At 38.6% G+C, this 18,035-nt stretch overlaps 1 protein-coding gene across 6 annotated transcripts in view; it reads left to right on the forward strand.

The window, feature by feature from the left end:
* Window positions 1-18,035, forward strand: part of LOC142045157 (uncharacterized) — a 100,024-nt gene that overhangs the window by 68,756 nt on the left and 13,233 nt on the right. For all 6 annotated transcript variants that reach the window (XR_012654534.1, XR_012654535.1, XM_075058354.1 and 3 more), the window contains 16 exons: window positions 204-377; window positions 1,079-1,286; window positions 2,543-2,709; window positions 4,079-4,191; window positions 5,591-5,672; window positions 6,292-6,429; window positions 7,158-7,320; window positions 9,138-9,259; window positions 10,656-10,796; window positions 11,862-11,975; window positions 12,388-12,516; window positions 13,005-13,166; window positions 14,292-14,456; window positions 15,567-15,732; window positions 17,085-17,269; window positions 17,872-17,964. Coding sequence is in view for 4 of the 6 variants with exons in the window: in XM_075058354.1 (XP_074914455.1) it covers window positions 204-377; window positions 1,079-1,286; window positions 2,543-2,709; window positions 4,079-4,191; window positions 5,591-5,672; window positions 6,292-6,429; window positions 7,158-7,320; window positions 9,138-9,259; window positions 10,656-10,796; window positions 11,862-11,975; window positions 12,388-12,516; window positions 13,005-13,166; window positions 14,292-14,456; window positions 15,567-15,732; window positions 17,085-17,269; window positions 17,872-17,964 (2,322 nt within the window). In the remaining 2 variants the exon portion in view is untranslated. The remainder of the gene's footprint in view (window positions 1-203; window positions 378-1,078; window positions 1,287-2,542; window positions 2,710-4,078; window positions 4,192-5,590; window positions 5,673-6,291; window positions 6,430-7,157; window positions 7,321-9,137; window positions 9,260-10,655; window positions 10,797-11,861; window positions 11,976-12,387; window positions 12,517-13,004; window positions 13,167-14,291; window positions 14,457-15,566; window positions 15,733-17,084; window positions 17,270-17,871; window positions 17,965-18,035) is intronic.

Here is an 18,035-nt window from a genome sequence, read left to right on the forward strand (position 1 = left end):
TATACTGGAGAATACGTGTTAATATGTTGAATATCTGTATCTGTCAACATCTGTAACTATGTTGTGTTATAAAATTATACAAGATTAATTTTTTGGACACATCTCTGAGATGATACTGCCTGAACCAAAGAAAGAACCCTGACTAACAGGAACTTTACCTTTTATATAGCTGCCTTTTCACAATTTACCTTTGTTGCACACAGGCTATCTTGAACCTGAAAGTGATCAAGAGCTTTAGTATGAAAGTGCATTATGGTGCTCACCTAACAGTTCTCAAAGGACAAATCCAGGAGTTTGAAACAAATACCAACATAACTGGGAATTTCCATCATAATTGGCCATGGCTGCTACAAGCCAGAGTCCCATCATCTTTACAGGTAGGTTTTTTGGGGTTTTTGCATTAAAATTATTGTCCTTTATTATAATGTAATAGCCTGTGGGTTGAATGAAAACTACCGTTTTGCAAAGTACAGGATGGAAGCTGAGATTTTCTGGTATTTAAAATCTATGGATGGCTAAAACCTAAACTACTGAAATAGAAAATTTCTTTATGACTGCTTTCTGGGCCAGATTATTCCATTCTGATCAGTGTTAGTACAGTGTGTATTGTTGATACTGTAACTACAGGAGAATAGTTTCAGCATGTTGCATCAGGATATGGAATATTGCTCCTATGTTCTTTAACAGGAATTTTTTACTTAAAGAAGTACTTCTTTAAGTGCTATTTTCGGGGAAGTATTGGAGTACCTACTATCTGGTAAATACTGGTAGAAAGCATGGATCAAGGATCCTTTATATAAAGGGAGTCATGTTTTTGTGGGATAAAAGAGAACCTAATGAAAATTTGACATAAATCAATGAGGCTGGCGTGGTTTGAAATTCATTCCGTTGAATGGACTTCATACTGGAAAGTCATAGATGATTAATGAAAGGCTAAGATTTTTTTGTTAATGGATAGATTTTTTACATAAGTATAGACTAGAGAGAACTTTCTTTCACTTCCATTTGTCTTCTGTTTTAATATTAAATAGTATTTAAAAGTTGTTTCAAGAACTTATATCTACATGTCATTTTTTAGATAGATGTGGTTTTTCAAGGGAGAAACACTACTCAGGAAAGATACGTGCACATTGCAGCTGGAGAAACATCAATCACATACATAATAAACTCCTATTATGTGGGTCACCAAGTGGATATCTTTTGCCAAAGCATACACAGTAGCGAGGCACTACAGGCATCTGGCTACCCTAAGGCAATCAACTTGATTCTCAGTTTACGGAAATCAGGTAGGTACCTGCTATTCCTTGCAGGTTTGTTGTTATATAATAGCTCTTTGAGGATGTTTCAACTATTCCTTCAACAGCTACAAACTGACTAAGATTTGCTCATAGTACCTAAAAAGGGGATTTTTCTTGTATCTCAGTAAAATTGTCACTCTTAAACTGCATCTGTTATTAGTTACATTACATCTGTTTTAATTCCAGGAAAGATCTCATGTGGTACATCACCTGGTAAAACAGGTGATCCGCAAGATACTTATCTGCCTAAAATAAGATTCCAATATCACACAAAAAACCTCGTTACAGAGCACAAAAAATGTGAATTCCAGTGTAGTTTACAGTGGGCTTTGAAAATAATTCTAAATGGCTTTTGCTGTTTGAACTGTGGAGGGGAGACAGACCCATCCTGAATAAGCCAGTCTATCCTCAAAACTTGCCCTGACATAAATCCTATTTGCCTATCCCTCAACTACTGATTTATATTGTGGGCAAGTACCTTCAATGCCCACATGGGAGTATATTCATGTTGGAAAAAAAAACCAACAACTGTGAGAGCACCAAAGAGTAGGTATTATTGAGGTTAGCAGGCACTGAATCAATACTAATGTTAGTGGCACTATCTCCTTTCACCCATTCTGGAAAAAGCAACAGGACAGCAGGCAGCTTTCAGGATAGCCACCGGAGTGGTTGCTGTATGGTTGCATACATGTCTGTGATTTTGTCTTCTCTGTAAAGAGTTTTGGGGTTTCACATCTGTCATCTCATTTTTATCTCTTAGCAGTCTGTACTTTCTCTTTCAAATATGAAAAGCTGGTAGGGAAGTGGGGGAAAAATCTTCAAGTCATGTTGTTTGAGCAGTGTTTGTCTGCTGTAGCTGGAACTGAAGGAGTTACTGAAGGTCAAACCAGCTCAGACCTCTTCTCTGGAAGTGGCTACTATCTGCCAAGTGCTACAGTTGGCTATATAAACTAGTCAGCTCTAGCTGCAAAAACACATTACTGTTGGGAATTGACTTGTTACTTAACACTTGTACATGGGTACACAAGCTCTGTTAACTCAAGACATTGTATGTTCAAGGACATCCAAAAAACTCTGCAGTCCTCCAACCACAGGCCAAAGCTCTTGTCATCCTGAATGGATGGCTTTGTCGTGATGAAAGTCTTAACCCAAAACCAAAAGCTGGCTGGATTGATTTTATTCATGCAGCACTGAAATACCTTGAAAATGAGCCCCTCAAAATGGCACTGTTTTGTTCTTGCTAGAAACCAAAGCCAAGACTATCTGTGAAATCCAATATGATGACAAAGATATAACTGTGACTATGGATGTTGACACAGACTTTCAACTCTGTGGTATATTTGAATTCATGGCAGAGGTGAAGCATTCAATATCATTTCTCCATCATCTGGGACTTCCCTTCTTTCTTAAGGTAACAAACTGTAGATCTTTTGTTGTGCTTTGATTAGAGGTGTCATCTGAGTTTTACAGTAGCATGAATGAAGAGCAATTCCAGTGGCCTCAGGAAAATTACTCCAGGTTTATACAAGTGCAGATGAGAGGTACTTGGCCCAGTTTATCTGAATCCTTGTTTAACTTAAGTACACAGCTAATGGTCTGTTTCTGAGGAAGCTCAGCAGGTACCTGAAATCCCCAATTTCAGGATTAATTATTTCAGGAAGGCACTCATTTACTGTCACTTCCTAGCTGATACGGCTTACTAAAGTAGAAAGGACTTTTGGTAGAAAACAGCTGTCCTTCATACCTAGAGAATTCCTTGGCTTGGTTAAACCATTTGTAGCATAGATACCTAAAATGTTTCGGTGTTGAATAAACAGAAATAGATTTGCATTCCAAACTACTTGATAGGATCAGCAAAGGCTGTACCTGCTCATCCCTTGGGAGAAAGAAGTATTAGTTGAAATGTCTCCTTCCCTTTTGGAGGGTAGTATGCAGAACAGCACATCCAAGTCATCCATCACCTTCTCTTCAAGTAAGAGGATATGTAGCTAGGATACAAGATTAAAGGTAGACTTCTCTGAAAATAGATGTTAGATCAATATTAAACCTGCATAGTAAGTGTCAGTGTTTCAAGGGAATATTTAATGCTAACATTTTATTAAAAGGTATTAGATATATCCTCTTCTTCCCCCTTAATCTTTAGTGAAATGTCTTTTGTCCTATAAAAGTTTGAGTGAAAAAAAGAAAAACAGAAATGGTAATTCTTTAGGCGTATTATTCATGTATAAGGTATGAGTGTAATCATGGACCTCTGTTCCCACAGACTTTGGCAAACACAACATGTGTTGTTATTTAAGTGTGGGAGATGGTGTTCATCTTCCCCAGAGGGATTCTTTAGCAGTTTCAGGATAAAGCTGTAGATGAGCTAGCAGCTGTGGGAGGAAGAAAATACCCTGGAGTAAAAAGATTTGTGGAGCTCCATCTGTTTCATCAGCAAAAGAAGGAAAGGCTGTTTCTTTACACTATACGAAAAAGAAAAGTGGAGAAGACATAAATAAGAACCAGTGTCTCTAAACTTAAACCAGATGAGGGTACATTGAAAGTAAGGCTAATATTTGTCAATAATGCAAATGAGTAGCTATGGAAACATACATCAAAAAAGGAAGACATCTCTCGATGCTTTTGGTTTAGGTCTAGAAAGCATCTAGAAGGCCTGTCTGGAAGATAAACTTCAGTCCAGATAATGGTTTTAAGTCAGTCAAGAGATTGTGCTCAGTTTAGGTGAGATGCTGAGTAGAAGCTATGGTATGTGATTTGTTTACCTCCACACCCCTCCACAGGTGACAATTCAAGAAGTCCTGACCGAAAATGAAATTGAAGGAGCTCTGAGGCTGACTTATGAACGAAACACAAACTTCTCCTTTACCATCAGTAGGAAAAAGGACCAGCAAGGGTAAAAGGGTCATTCTGAACATTGTAAAAATGTCATTAGGCCACTATGATTCCATGGAAGAAGTTATTGTTTTAGTCACCAAAGCACTGGTGAAATAAATAAAAAACATTTGATAAAGTGACACCAAACAGTCTGTATACCTCAGGAAGTTAATGAAGGTCTGCAGAAAGATTCGTCTCCTCACAGCTTGAGGCATGCTTGTCTTTTTGCCTGCCCCCACAGCACTGAAGTAGCAGACAGTGAAATAATCCAGAAAACTCTTGGTCTGAGCCAGACAAGTACTTAAAAATATACCTTAACTTGACATAACTGTTAAAATCTTATTAAAGTGTTTTGGCATAGTTGAACCTTGTAAAATTATGGACACTCACTCAGTTTTCTAAGTTGGTATCAGTATGGCTGTATCTGCTGTGCTAATTTCTCTATTTTTTTTCTGTCTTCTAAAAATTTTTGAAGTTCTTTAAAGAAATTAAGAATGAATAGAATAATTCTTTACTTCAGAAGTAAAGTCTGATAATCAGTGTCTGTTGTGGTTTAAGCCCAGCCAGCAACTAAGCACCACACAGACGTTCACTCACTCTCCCCGGTGGGATGAGGGAGAGAATTGGAAGAGGAAAAGTGAGAAAACCCGCGGGCTGAGATAAAGACAGATTAATAGGTAAAGCAAAAGCCGCGCATGCAAGCAAAGCAAAACAAGGAATTCATTCACTTCCCATGGGCAGGCAGGTGTTCAGCCATCTCCAGGAAAGCCGGGCTCCATCACACCTAATGGGGACTTGGGAAGACAAACGCCATCACTCCAAACATGACCCCTTTCCTTCTTCTTCCCCCAGCTGGGATATCCCTTGGGTCAGTTGGGGTCAGCTGTCCCAGCTGTGTCCCCTCCAACTCCTCGCGCCCCCCCAGCCTCCTCGCTGGTGGGGTGGGGTGAGAAGCAGAAAAGGCCTTGGCTCTGTGTGAGCACTGCTCAGCAATAACTAAAGCATCCCTGTGTTATCATCAACGCTGTTTTCAGCGCAAATCTAAAACATAGCCCCATATGAGCTACTATGAAGAAAATTAACTCTACCTCAGCCAAAACCAGCACAGTGTCTAAACAGAAATATCTGGTATGGTGTATAAACAAAACTGTAGGCTTTTGAGGGTGTTTAAGGACATTCTGTCCCTGGGATGTGTACGCAGATTTTTCACTGAGGTCAGAGATTGCACTACTGTTTGGTGTCCTTTACCTTTGTATGCATCAAAAAATGTTAGGTGGGTAAGCATTCAGTGGAAGGTATTGCAATTTGTAACTCTAAAAGCTGTGGCAGACTCAGAGATTACTTAGATGAACTTGTGCTGTCAGTGAGAGTGGACTTTCTGAAATATTGTTGAACAAAAGTACATTTCTTCCCTTTAGTGAAGAGTTGAATATAAAAGCACTCCAGACGCATCCTGTCTTTCTACAGTACTTCCCCAGCGCAGCAGAACTGTCTTCTAAGGTAACTATCTACAAGTTGTCTGTCACATACATCACTAAAATTAGACTTGTCTAATATTTTAGGAGTCAAACTGCATTATTTCTACTACTAGTATCTCTGACCTTTTTGTTGTTGTTGTGGTTGTTCACATTTTCAAAGATGCTAACAATCCCAACCTACTGGAAAGGATTCATTCCATTCGAGTCTACTTCCGTGCATCTGTATTAATTATGACTTCTGGTAGACTCCTCTCATGAATGTTTTTAATTATTCTGGCTACTAAGAAAAGAGAGACTGGGCAGAAAGCAATTCTGGATATTGGCTCTTTGCAGTGCAGAAATACACAACAGCAAGGATAAGCAAGGAAGATGAAAGGGGTTATTTGTCAGTCAAACGCAGCACAGTTACTCCTGCTTACATAAAGACTAATTTCTTATGCATGTTGTTCAGTGTATGTTATTCTGTAGCTGTGCCTTCCATAATGTGAACATAAGGGAAAACCAGATCTCTCTTAGGTCCTGGGGACCATAATATAACATACTGTGCGAAGAATGCAAGCACAATATTTAAGTTTATTTTCTCTTTCTCTCTCTCTCTCTCTCTCTTTTTTTTTTTTCACGTTTAATGGAAACTTGAAAAGGTAAATTATGATATGACTGAAGCAAAAGGCAAACTCTACCTCAGTATGGAAAAAAGGGATTTCAATGTTACAGCTAAGCTAACTTTCACTGGAACCAGCTACACTAATGTCATTGAAATAATACAGACAATGTCCCAGGTTGGTATCATCAACTCAGACGGCAAAAGGCAAGCTGTGACTGCCCTGTTTCTATAGTGTGGCACTCAGGATGCTGGCTGCCAAACAGTTAAGGTCGAATACAGCTCCAGCTGCTATGAGGTGTTTTGCCCTTGATTTCTCCAGTAGCATGAGCAAACATTCAACTGTAGTTGGGTGTCCAATGGTACAAACTGTTGTTTGATTTATATTTGTTTGCTCCTATAGATGGAGCACATATATAAGAAATAAGAAAAATAATATGTTATAAACTGAGCAATTGCCAATTCTTATTATGCAGGTACCACACATTTCTTTTTCTAAATAAGGAAGAAAACATGTCACAAATAGCTATTATCGTTTGTGCTATCTGCTGGATTTATTCTGTAATAGTGGGGCTTTTGATGTTGTAAGAATTATTTAGTGAGATAAAAGAGAGATAGAAAATCAAAACATACAGTAAGCAAAGACTATTGTAAAGGGGATACTCAGTTGTTCATGGATGTTCCATTATTTGAGATGATGACTTGCTGTAGAAATTAAGTCAGGTAGAAATTAACAGCTGCTTATACAAAAGCGGTGGCCTTTAGTTTATCATTGCTCTAGACCTTTTATAAACAAATTTCTAAAGCTAGATTCCACAGGACTTTACAGTATCAAAATTGCACACTTAGGTTTTTAACTTTTCAGAGAACTTGGGATTTAATATGTTTCCCCTCTTTCATTTTTAGTTAAAAATTCTTCCAAGGCAGCTTGTCTTTATGACGGTTTACCAAAAAGGCAACAGAACACGTATGCTGAGGCACATTGCTCTGTGGGATGGCAAAGAGATAAAGCTAACAGGCACTTACACTGGACTCTTCCCAAAGTTGCCTGGAGGTCATGATGTTCAGGGTAGGTTTCTCAAGTCTTTTGCCAGTGTTGATAGCAGACTATAAAATAAACTAAACCACATAAATCTGATTTCAAAATGCATATTCAAATGGGTTTCAATCCAGGCCTTCCAAGATCTTAATTGCTTTAAATTCGTGATAAGTCTGGCTGTTAGAAACATCCACTTCAGAACACTATTTCTGCTTTGTGGATATGGAATGTAAAGCTTAAATAAACTTCAGTAGTACCAGGGAAAAGTTTGGCCAGAGTGGAAAGTCATTAACAAGTTAAAATGTCTGTTGTTATTTTACAACAAATTTCAGAAGTGTTCTGGATTAAATGAAACATTTGGTTTTATTTTTATATTTGCTTTTGAATATTTTAAATATTTAATGAAAAGCAAAGGAAACCTAGGAACTAGTTTTGGACTAAATACCATTTGTAAACAGAGAAGATAGTTAAAAGTATTGCAATTACTTTCATTCTAGCCAAACTGCTAGGATACTTAGCTGGGAGGTGGCTGACTGTGGTTCACATCTGCATTTGGTTTCATTCAGAGCAGTGATTTGAATGAGAAATCCCAGTGTGTGGCGCTCTCCCTCTATTCTTCCTGATGGTTCCATTTTGAATAAAATAGTTCCATAGTTCTGTGCCAGTGAATGTTTCATTTTTTTCACAAACACAACCAACTTCGGTAGGGGAGAGGGGAGAGTACATGTAGTATGAGCAGTTGTACACTCTGCAGTGTAGAACAGGGTCTTGGTTCTGTAATTTTATGACTTAAGGATCCACTTAGAAAGTACTGGAAAAGAAACGTATGTATTTCCTTCCAGGAGGAGTCAAGGTGCTGAGGAGGAGCTTTATAGGATCTGTAGTCTTACTACGCTGTGAGGTTGCCACGTGTGTGAGGTGTACACCTGGACTTGCTAGCCAGAAATGCCCCCAGATCCACAAGTGCACATGTAGCTTGAGGAAGATTAAGCCTCAAATACCCAGTAATCCAGTGGTCAGGTTGCTCACTATGAAGTGGGTACCTAAATGCAGATCTCTCGCAGTTGAGAGAAGGAAAGGGTTTTGAGGTGACCTACATTTCAGATTTGTCCTTCAGTCACTGCACTAGAGGTATAAAGAGACACATCTCACAGATAACATTTTTTTCTGAATGTTGCCCAGGTATCACTTTGAATTTGGAAAGCAAAAACATTTCAAGTTAATTTTTGTTTATTTTTCTGTATTCTTCTTGCTTTGTATGTTTTTGTCCCTCCTGGATATAATTTTATTTTTTGTTAATTTATTGCCACACATTTCTGAGGCTTTTTTCAGAAACTGTAATAAATTCTGTTACTCTACTGCACTGGGTACTGCAGGGAGCACTGGTCACGCTGGCACTACCTTGAGGTGCTAATCCCTTATGTTGAGGCTATGTTATCTGAAAAGAAAGAAAATACCTGCACTTTCTTGTTTGAGAGTTGTAAGCTGTCCCTCTTCCAGTGTAAGGTCATCTCAGCTTCATAAAGATTACTTTCCTGGCTGTTCTTGCTGGAAGTTGCTTTGGGTGTAGGTATCAATCTTTTGATTATTGCAGGTAATTACTGTTTTGCTGGTAAATAGAGGATGCCGGTTTTCCCGGTAAATAGAGGACGCCTGTTTTCCCTTACTTTTCTTCGTATTCAGCAGAAATCAGTACACTAAAGTGATTGTGGCTGTTGGGTAGGTGCATGTGTGTGTTTGAGCAAAGACCGTGTTTTCTCTGGGAACCAACTGTTGCCCTGCTACCTGTGGGAGAATATGTCCTGTGCCTTGTATTGGGAAAACTTACTTGCTTTTTTTCCTTGTAGTGGAACTTTTCCATCCTCTCTCCATCCCTTTCCCATGGCATGCCAGGGTCAACTTATATGTGAAACATTCAGCACGCAGTCACCGGGATGATCTTACTGTCATTTGGAATGAGAAGGACCAGGTACAACAGCCCAGAGCAAATAAATGTCAGGAGAATTACAAGAATATCAAGTGGGGTTTTTTTGGTTTTGTTTTTTTTAAAGACATTAAGCAAGCCAGGGAATTCAAGTAGGAGGCAAACTTTCCTCCTTCTTGGATGTGTAAAAGGCTATGACTATGGAAGATGAACAGCTGATATTCTTGTTGGATGCATTTTCAGGCCATACTATTTTTTTGTTTGCAGTAACCCCACAGCTTGCAGCATAACCAAAGGCAATGAAATGCATATCTTTCAAAGCACTGGATAGGCTCTAGGACAATTTTTGAGAGTAGAGGGAAAGAATAGCACAAACATCACATTTAAAGCAGCTTAGGGGGAAAGAAATAAAATCTAAAACAAATAAGTAAGTGTGAGCATTAGTGCGAGGTTGAAAAGGATGAACCACCTACCTGTTGCATGGATATGTGCTATGTTTACCCACACAGAAGTGTGACACATACCTGTGCTTAGTATTTTCAGCATTACTGATTCAATTGAAGCTCTTTTGTATTTCATTCTTTTGTTCTCCTCTTTATTAGTAAGAATGACAACTTTGGAACAGTTTAAACCAGCTTTTATTTTCTTGAAGTAAGTCAGCATTAATTTTAAAAAATATAGATAGTAAAACCCACAGAACTAGGAGAACTTTGGGTAAGTTGATTTTCAAACGTAGTTAAATGGGGAAGCTTACTGACTTGCAACTAACTGTGCTATCTTTATATGTGCATCTGAAATGCAGCACCTTGGCTGAGTATTACATTATTTTCTGAATAAAGTAAAGATAAAAGGCAATGTGTAAAATGTTACCATATACAAACATAAATCTGCCTGCAAAAAGGACTAGAATTCTTAATTTCTTTAAAAAGTTCTAAAATTCCAAAATTTACTTTAGAAGTTGTACAGAGTGTATTTTTGTACTACTACTTAAATTACCACAACTTAAATACCACCACTATTTAAATTGCCACAAAAATATTTTGCTCCCAGCAGCATTACAGAATTTAGTTCCTGATTCTGCAAAAGTTTTTTCTTGTGCTTCAACTTTGCAAGCTGCATCTAAGCACTCTGTGGCAGTGGAGCCTATAGTGCCTAAATATGAGACCAAACTTAAGCCTCACAAAACTTAAGTATGGTTCATGATTTTAGTAAAATACAGAAAATAGTTCTACTTTCAGCTGTGTCATGTAGGAAATTCAAGTAGCAAGAATGTCCTCATTTGAACATTGATTTGCCTTACTACATCAAAAAGGACTTTATTATGCACATAATTCATCTGAGGAAAAGGTACTGGGAAGTGTTACTGGGTGTATGTTTGAGTTCAGTATGTGAGAGGTGTTTTATTTCACAAGTTCCTTTTACATCTGTTGATATGGATCAGATATCAGTGTCATCTTCTCTGAAGTTTGGAAAAGACCATATGAACTACAGAGCCACTGTTGCCCACCCCTTTAATTACACTCTGAAGCAACTGGAGGTCCATTCCTTGTCAGAAAGAAGAGGCAGAAAGTACAACCAGCAGGTGAGATCAAGAGAAAGGGCTGCAAAATACAAAGCTGTAATACTGTATTTACTGTTAGTGTGCCTTTCATCTCAAAGAATTGCAGAACCAGATTATCAGCCTGAAAAATGTAAAGAGCACCAAGTGCTATTATCTCCTTGTGTCCAATCTACCAGCATTGTTTCCTTTTCTAAGCATAACTGTTGCTAGCTGACAGTATCTGTCTTGCAATTTTAGCATTGACCCATTTTGGATGGCAAGAAGCCAGAAGTGCACAGGAGCCAGCCTAGCAATGAAAGTGAGGCAAATTTTGTCCAGAAAGTCATGAACAAACTCCTATTCCACACAAAAAAAACCCAAAAAACAAAAAACAAAAAAAACCCCAGGAATCCTTTAATACCCATGCAGCGCAAACCTAAATTTTTGGACTATATAGGAAATTGCAACACAAGTGTGAAAACGTGCGAGACTAGAAAGGCTTTAGAATACAACTGTGAGGTGCACTTGCAAAGCATATATGGGGAAAAAGAGGAAGAACTCCACAAATCATACTTCATGATCAAAGACTACAGAATATTTTCTGTCTGAAAATGCACTGTGTGGGCCAAGACACTCCAGCTGCTGAGGCTGAAGACTTTCTGCTCAATAATAAGCTGCACAAACTGTCCAGTGTTCTGTTTGTTCATCTGGAGTCTTTTTGGTACTCATAGTGGTGCTACAGAGTGGTCTCAGGTTGTTTTCACTAAGTAGTCAATATGTCTCAAACGTCATATTTAGAGGAATAAGTTCTCTTGTAGTGTCATTATTCCACTGGTGTCAATTGCTATGCATGATTGACCCAGTGCAGCTTCCAGAGAAGATAATAGAACGACTTCTGTTGCCTCAGTTGTAAAAGTGCAGTTTCCCCTGTGTGTTTAAGGCCCTGAGCTTCCAGGCCACATGGAGTTGAACATTGTTCTGTTGCAGTTTTAATTGTGTTTCTTTTTTTCTCCACTGAGTGGAGCTCATTCTGCTAGATCACCCTGCAGGCTCTTCTGCTAGCCCTAGTCTTGCTTCACTGGACAAATCCTTCTCTTCTGGTTTCAGCTGCAGCTAACAGGGAATGGTGGGCAGCCCACTGACATCCGACTGACCCTGGAGGATAAATCCAAGGTGAACATCACTGCCTGGGATGGCTGTATGACACTTGCTTCAGGTCAGGTATGAGTCTTTGAGTCTATGAAGGGATGGCTGTAGCTAAATTTCTGGTTTTGAGTCTCACTGAATTTTTTCTGCGCTTGTTATCATATGAAAACCTTCTACCTGAAGTCAACCTTTTCATGTCTCAGAGGAAGAAAAAGAAAACCTCTGAAGAATTGTGTTTCATGTTGCCAGATACGTTTGTATTTGGGATGCAGCTTTCCCTCAGGACAGAATCATCAACCCCTTAGGTTTCTTGGTAGAGACTGAAGCAGTCTTTTATTGGTATAGACCATTCAGGGGTTCTCACAGGGGTGTATTTTTGCCCAGAAAGCAAAAATACTATATACTTTAGTATATATTTTAGTATATAGTGAACATATTTTTTAGAAAATTACTAATATGTATGTCTTAATTTTTTTCCCCCTTCCAGCTTCAGAGTGTGTTAAGTATGGAACACCTGCATGCATGTGGGTCTCTAGAGCAAAGATCAGCATCATTTAACGAATATCTAGATCTGAACTGGGATGACAAAAAATTCAAGCACAATTTAACGTATGAGGTAGGAGAAGGCAGTTGTATCTGTTAACTCACTATTTTTATGGAAGCTGTTCTTAATAGATGGGAATTTATTTAGTTTTTGTATGTAATTTTGAGTGGATTTTAAGAAAGCTTCTGCAGAGTAACACTTTCTGTGAAATACTGTTACTGCGTTTTTACCTTTTACATATTGTCTGCATAGGAAAAAAGCTAAATGTAGCATAATTAAAAAATGAGCTCTTACAAACTAGAGGCCTCACTTGTGCCCTAAATTTGCAAACCTGTTGAGTTAATTCTGTAGGATGGGCACTAGTAACTGTCCTGATAAGCCAAAACATTGGCAAGTGGAAATGTTACATTTTGGAAATGTTAGGTTGAAACCCTGAAGCTACTAGAATAAAAAAAAGCCAGCACGCAGACAGGGTGATGTTGAGAGATGGGATGAGTGGGCACAGAGGAGTGTCTAAGATTCTGTTGTCCCATTTTAACTGTTTTCTTGGTTCATTGCAGAGAACTCAATTCCTGTATCCTGATAAATTTCAGTTAGAAGCTGTTCTGGAAAATATTTTCCTGACCTCATGCACCAAACAGAAAATTCTGGGTAAAATAGAAACAAACTACTCATCTTGCCTGGACTATTATACGAGCTTTGAGTTCTGTGACCTTCCAAATGTAAGTCTCACATAAATATATTGAGCCTACTTCACTTTAAATGTAATTACTGGTTTGATGACTCAGTTTTCCTCAGCTGCAACTTTTCACAAGAATTGCCATACTTCTGTAACTTAATGAACCATGAATAAACAGTGTCTTTTGATGGGTTACGCAGAAAGGTTGTGTTTGCCACTGTAGTACATTCTATGGTCCTGTTATGATTGTAAACATTCCTGCTTCCTCCATGTTCTTTCCTTCCTATTCCTCTCTCAAAGTTCTTTTAACTTCATGTTTCTGGAGAATATCAAAACAGGCTCATAAGTGATCAAAAAGGAAACTAGAGAAGAATAAAAGTGCTTTCCTTCCCCTGTAGGTAAAAGTTTACTGGGTTTTTTTGGCTGCTGTGCTGATAGTAATGGGTTTTTGAACCTTAGTGTAACCTCACAGTTGTCGTTTATTTTTCGAACCGAAGACCCATCCATGATCTTCCTTAGGTGCACATTGGACCCCAGAGTTGCCTATAGATAATCACAACAAACACAAAACTTTGAACTTGTAACAAATGTGGTCTCATTCCAGTTGCCAGTAGATAAAATGCATCTCCGTTGGTTTCCTCATTTACTGTCAAAGTAGGTCACACCCTGTTAGCAATGGGAAACAGCAGCCAAATTTTGATGCCAGTGAAAACTTTTTCCAAGACCAAGATGTGTTAGAGCCTGTTTATAATGCAAAAAATGCATATGCTTGTCACTTCAAAATCGGGTGACTCTGTATTCTTTTGGATCCTTTTCTGCAAAGGCATGCATCAAAATGCCTAGCTAGAGTAGTTGAGAAGCATAAGACCAAAAAAAAATTTGGACTTGTTTTAATAAAATGTATATTCCAGCTGTTCATCTTGTCTTAGGCAGTAATCACTGAACATGGTTTGTTATACCACAGAAACTGAAGATGTAATGAAGTAAGACAGTGCTGTGAGAAGGAGGATGTGCTGGTTTCTGAAACTACAAGTTTTGTTCCTCACTTCATTGTGTAATTTCATGAGAATGCTAACGTTGTACAACCTCTAACTACTCTATGTAGAGCCCATTTCTTTGGAAGAATTAAGCTTTTAACCTTTTTTGAACCTTTTTTGTTCATACTTAGGCAATTGTTTTCTCTGGGAAACACCAGCTCAACAAAGATGACATCATTTTGCAATCAGAGGGCAGAGTCCACCTTGCTGATCATAGGAGAGATGAAGGGTTGATTGGAGTATCCTTAAAAAATCAGAGTACAGCTGATGTAAAGAACTATTCTTTGGAAATTGAAGTGAGTTTTTATTTTAGTGGCACTGGTTTTTGGTTTTTAAAGGCCTACTGCCATCTATCTTCCAAACTGATCAGGTGCAGCCAGTGATGTTAAAACAGCAGGCAAGTACAGGCAGCATAAAATACTCCTGGTTTCTTTAGTGCTGTTTTTAAAGGAGCAGTTATGCAACGGACATGCAGTATGATCAAGAAAGAAAAGAAGGCACCAATGTTAGTTATCTGCAGAGCTCAGTGACAAATATAGTAAGTGTATATCAACTGGAATATATAAAAGTTTTAAGAAGCTATGTTTTACTATAGCTCACCTTCTTCAGCATGACCGGTCTGTTTGGTAAGGTATGGTTTTTTGCACCGTAGCAAAAAAAAAAAAGGGAGGGTGGGAACAAAATGTGAGACTTGCACAAAGCATTGTTTACCAAAGAAAAAAACTGGCCTTAAGAAAGGCACAGAACAGCTAATATGATGATACTCATCCTGAGGCAAATCTCTTCCTTTTTTCTCTCCCCCTGTATTTTGCATTTACTCTTAATTTTCTGTGGAATGAATAAGGTGGGGAAGCTGATGGTGGCAGCAGAGTCATGCAGAAAAGTAATGTGGTCAGCACCATCCAAGCTCTTCATCAGAAGTAATGTGGGTAGTCTGTCGTAATTAACTGAGACAACAGGCCACATCTTAACAAAATGATGATGATTTAATCACTAAGAGGCTAAGACAAATACTAAATTATTTTTACTTCTCTCTTTAGAAAGGAGGGAGATGAAAGACATATCAGCTGCTCTACTTGTTTTTTCTCTATTCTTTATTTTGGAATAAATGGCAAAAATTAGCAGCCTCACAGGGAATTGACTGTTAGAGTATGTTTCTTTCATTGCTACCATTAAAATTTTGTCCACAAGCCTCGTGCTATCCAGTCATTCAGCTCTGTAGCCAATCATTCTAATGCTTGTGCCTCTCTTAAGAGTGTAACTCCTGTGCAGTACACAAGCATTGGAAAACATTTCCCTCACTGCTTATCCTTCTGTGGGAAACACTGATATTTGAGCATCATCTCTGAACATTCATTAATTCTGTGTGGTGGCTTTGAATAAATGTTTTTCATTTATATCTGCAGTTAAGAGCCTTTGAAGATATTTGGCTAGGCCTGACAGGAACTGCTACTTCGTCATCTGTTCAGAGCCAAATCCTGGTGGAGGGGATTATTGATCAGAAAGAGAAAGTAAAATTAGCTGCTTCTAAAGGAAAGGAGTGTTTTCAGTACTACATGGGGTATTTGAAAGGTACGTACCTTCACAGACAACACTTTTAGTCATATGATTTAGTTTTATGTAGTCCTGCAAGGAGCAAGGGGGTTGGACTTGATGATCCTTATGGGTCCCTCCCACCTTGGGATATTCTAGGGATTCTATGATTCACAGCTGTCATTGGTATGAAGAGGCAGGAAGAAAGGCTGTGTCTCTCTAGTACCAAGCTAGCTGAGTTTCATGGCAATTCAAGCTATGGTCTTTCAGATAATGAAAAGCTGAAGCTTAAAACTTGTTACACAAAGGTCAGTTTGGGAGACATTTTTATGATTACTAGCCAGGGAAGGATTATAATGGATGGTGATCGAAGATAGGCTTCATTTCCTCTTGATTTAGCCATCTTAAAGTTGTGTGCCTCCTTTAAGATAATCATTACATTCCAGTTTCAGTGAAAGGAAAGAGAAAAGCACCTCCAGAGGCTGACTCTACCCCATGGTGAAACAGTTATATGAAACGGGACGTATGAAATCACCCTCTGCAGGTGATTCTCTCAGCAGCAGTCAGTTCTGACTGACAACAGAGAGGAAACAGGGCTGTTGGCTGACTGTACCTAACTTTTAGATGACTAAAGTTCGATGGAATGAGACCTGCTGCAAGTGCTTTCTGTTGTGACTCATCCACCTTTCAACTACATTATATTTGTATGCAAACCAGGTAGATGTGGTGGTATGACAGTTGTCTCAAACTCATGTTACTGACAATCCCAGTCCGAGTTTCATTTGCGGATTTGCCATTCCACACTTCTGCAGTGGAATTTCTCTCAGGTTCATGGCCTCACTTGTAAGTGCTGTGATGTATTTTGAGATTAAGACCATTAGTTTGTGAATTACTGAAGTTAGAAGTTTGTAGAAATTATTCAACTCAACTGTCCTAACCCAGATTCTACATGTACTTTGCCAACCATTTCTGCTTATGCTTGTCAGTACTTGGGCAGAAACAACTTATGTGTGTGATGGGTGGATGAGTGACTGACACTTTCATTTATAGTCTAAGCAGTTTTGAAACATCAGCAACAAAGGGCAGTGGAAGACTAAAGTAGAAAAAAAGTCTGTAAATCACTGGGACTGAGAGAATTATTTAGATTTATATTACTGCAGTGCTTTCTTTGCAGTAGCAAATCTGTATTTGTAAATCATTCACAAGCCACACAAAGAGAAAAAAATCAAACACTGACACTGATCTGATTTTCTCCTGTTTATTTCCTCTTGGTTTTTTTTCCACAAACACCAAACACTGATTGATCACCTAAGTAATTAAAAAGCTGGCTTTGAAACAGTGTCTGTCAGTGTTGTTCCTGTAAATGAAGCTCTTTCTTTTAATTCTCTAAGCGGATATGGAAGAAGGAGTGGAAGTCAGTGCTTGTACTGATGGGCAACAGATGGCTACCATTAACACCTATCTCAACATTAATGGTGAAAGGCAAGAGAACATGGGACAAATGACCCTTGCAGCTGTTAATGGAAGCTTGAGTCTTCTGGCTCATGGATGTGGGGATCCAGTTCTTAAGGCTGAGGTGAGACCCTTCAGTGGCACTTAACTGCAGTGTGATTTTTCCAGAACATTGTTTAATCTTGTCAGTTTGAGGGAGCATTTCCAGGTAGGCTTCGGGTATGAGTTTTGGCGAGTAACCAGGCAAAAGGGGGAATTACTCTATTTTTAAATTCATAATAACATTATTTTTAACTTTGGTGTGAAAAGATGCCATGGTGAGAATTTAAGAGTTCAGCGATACCTAGAAAGCATAGAAAATATGGGACCCTGTCCTAAAGCGTGTATCCTCCAAAGAGGGCAAGTAAATAAAGCGAGAGCAGCAGTAGTGCGCCAGGGCTGCTCAGCATGTTGGTCACAAAACTAAGATTAGAAATCCTGAATGTGCTTTTACTTCTAATAGGGTTTCACATACTCTCTGCTTGGAGGATGCTTTTTGGTTTTTCATCCTTAGACTTCTGTTGCCATTTCTAACCACTGAATAATGCTGAAGTCATTTCCCCTGAGAAATGGGAGGCCACTGTGGATCTTTGCTGGCATTTAAACTAGTACAAACTTTGAGTGATTTGGACCCAGCACAAGCAATTCTAGATCATAAATTCAAGGTTTTTATTAATCTTCTCACAGTACAAACTTAATGAAATTGGGAGCCTTCTGAAAGCCAAACTGATGGAGAAGATTAAGAAGTATGATGGATATATGTGGAGATTCAGGAGATCAGTAAGTATCTGTACATCATCTGTGAAAGCACCATAAAACGTTCATGCAGTGTTCATTAAAAATCATTATAT

The sequence above is a fragment of the Buteo buteo genome, chromosome 27 (genome assembly GCF_964188355.1).
Source record: "Buteo buteo chromosome 27, bButBut1.hap1.1, whole genome shotgun sequence".
Classification (NCBI taxonomy): Eukaryota; Metazoa; Chordata; class Aves; order Accipitriformes; family Accipitridae; genus Buteo; species Buteo buteo.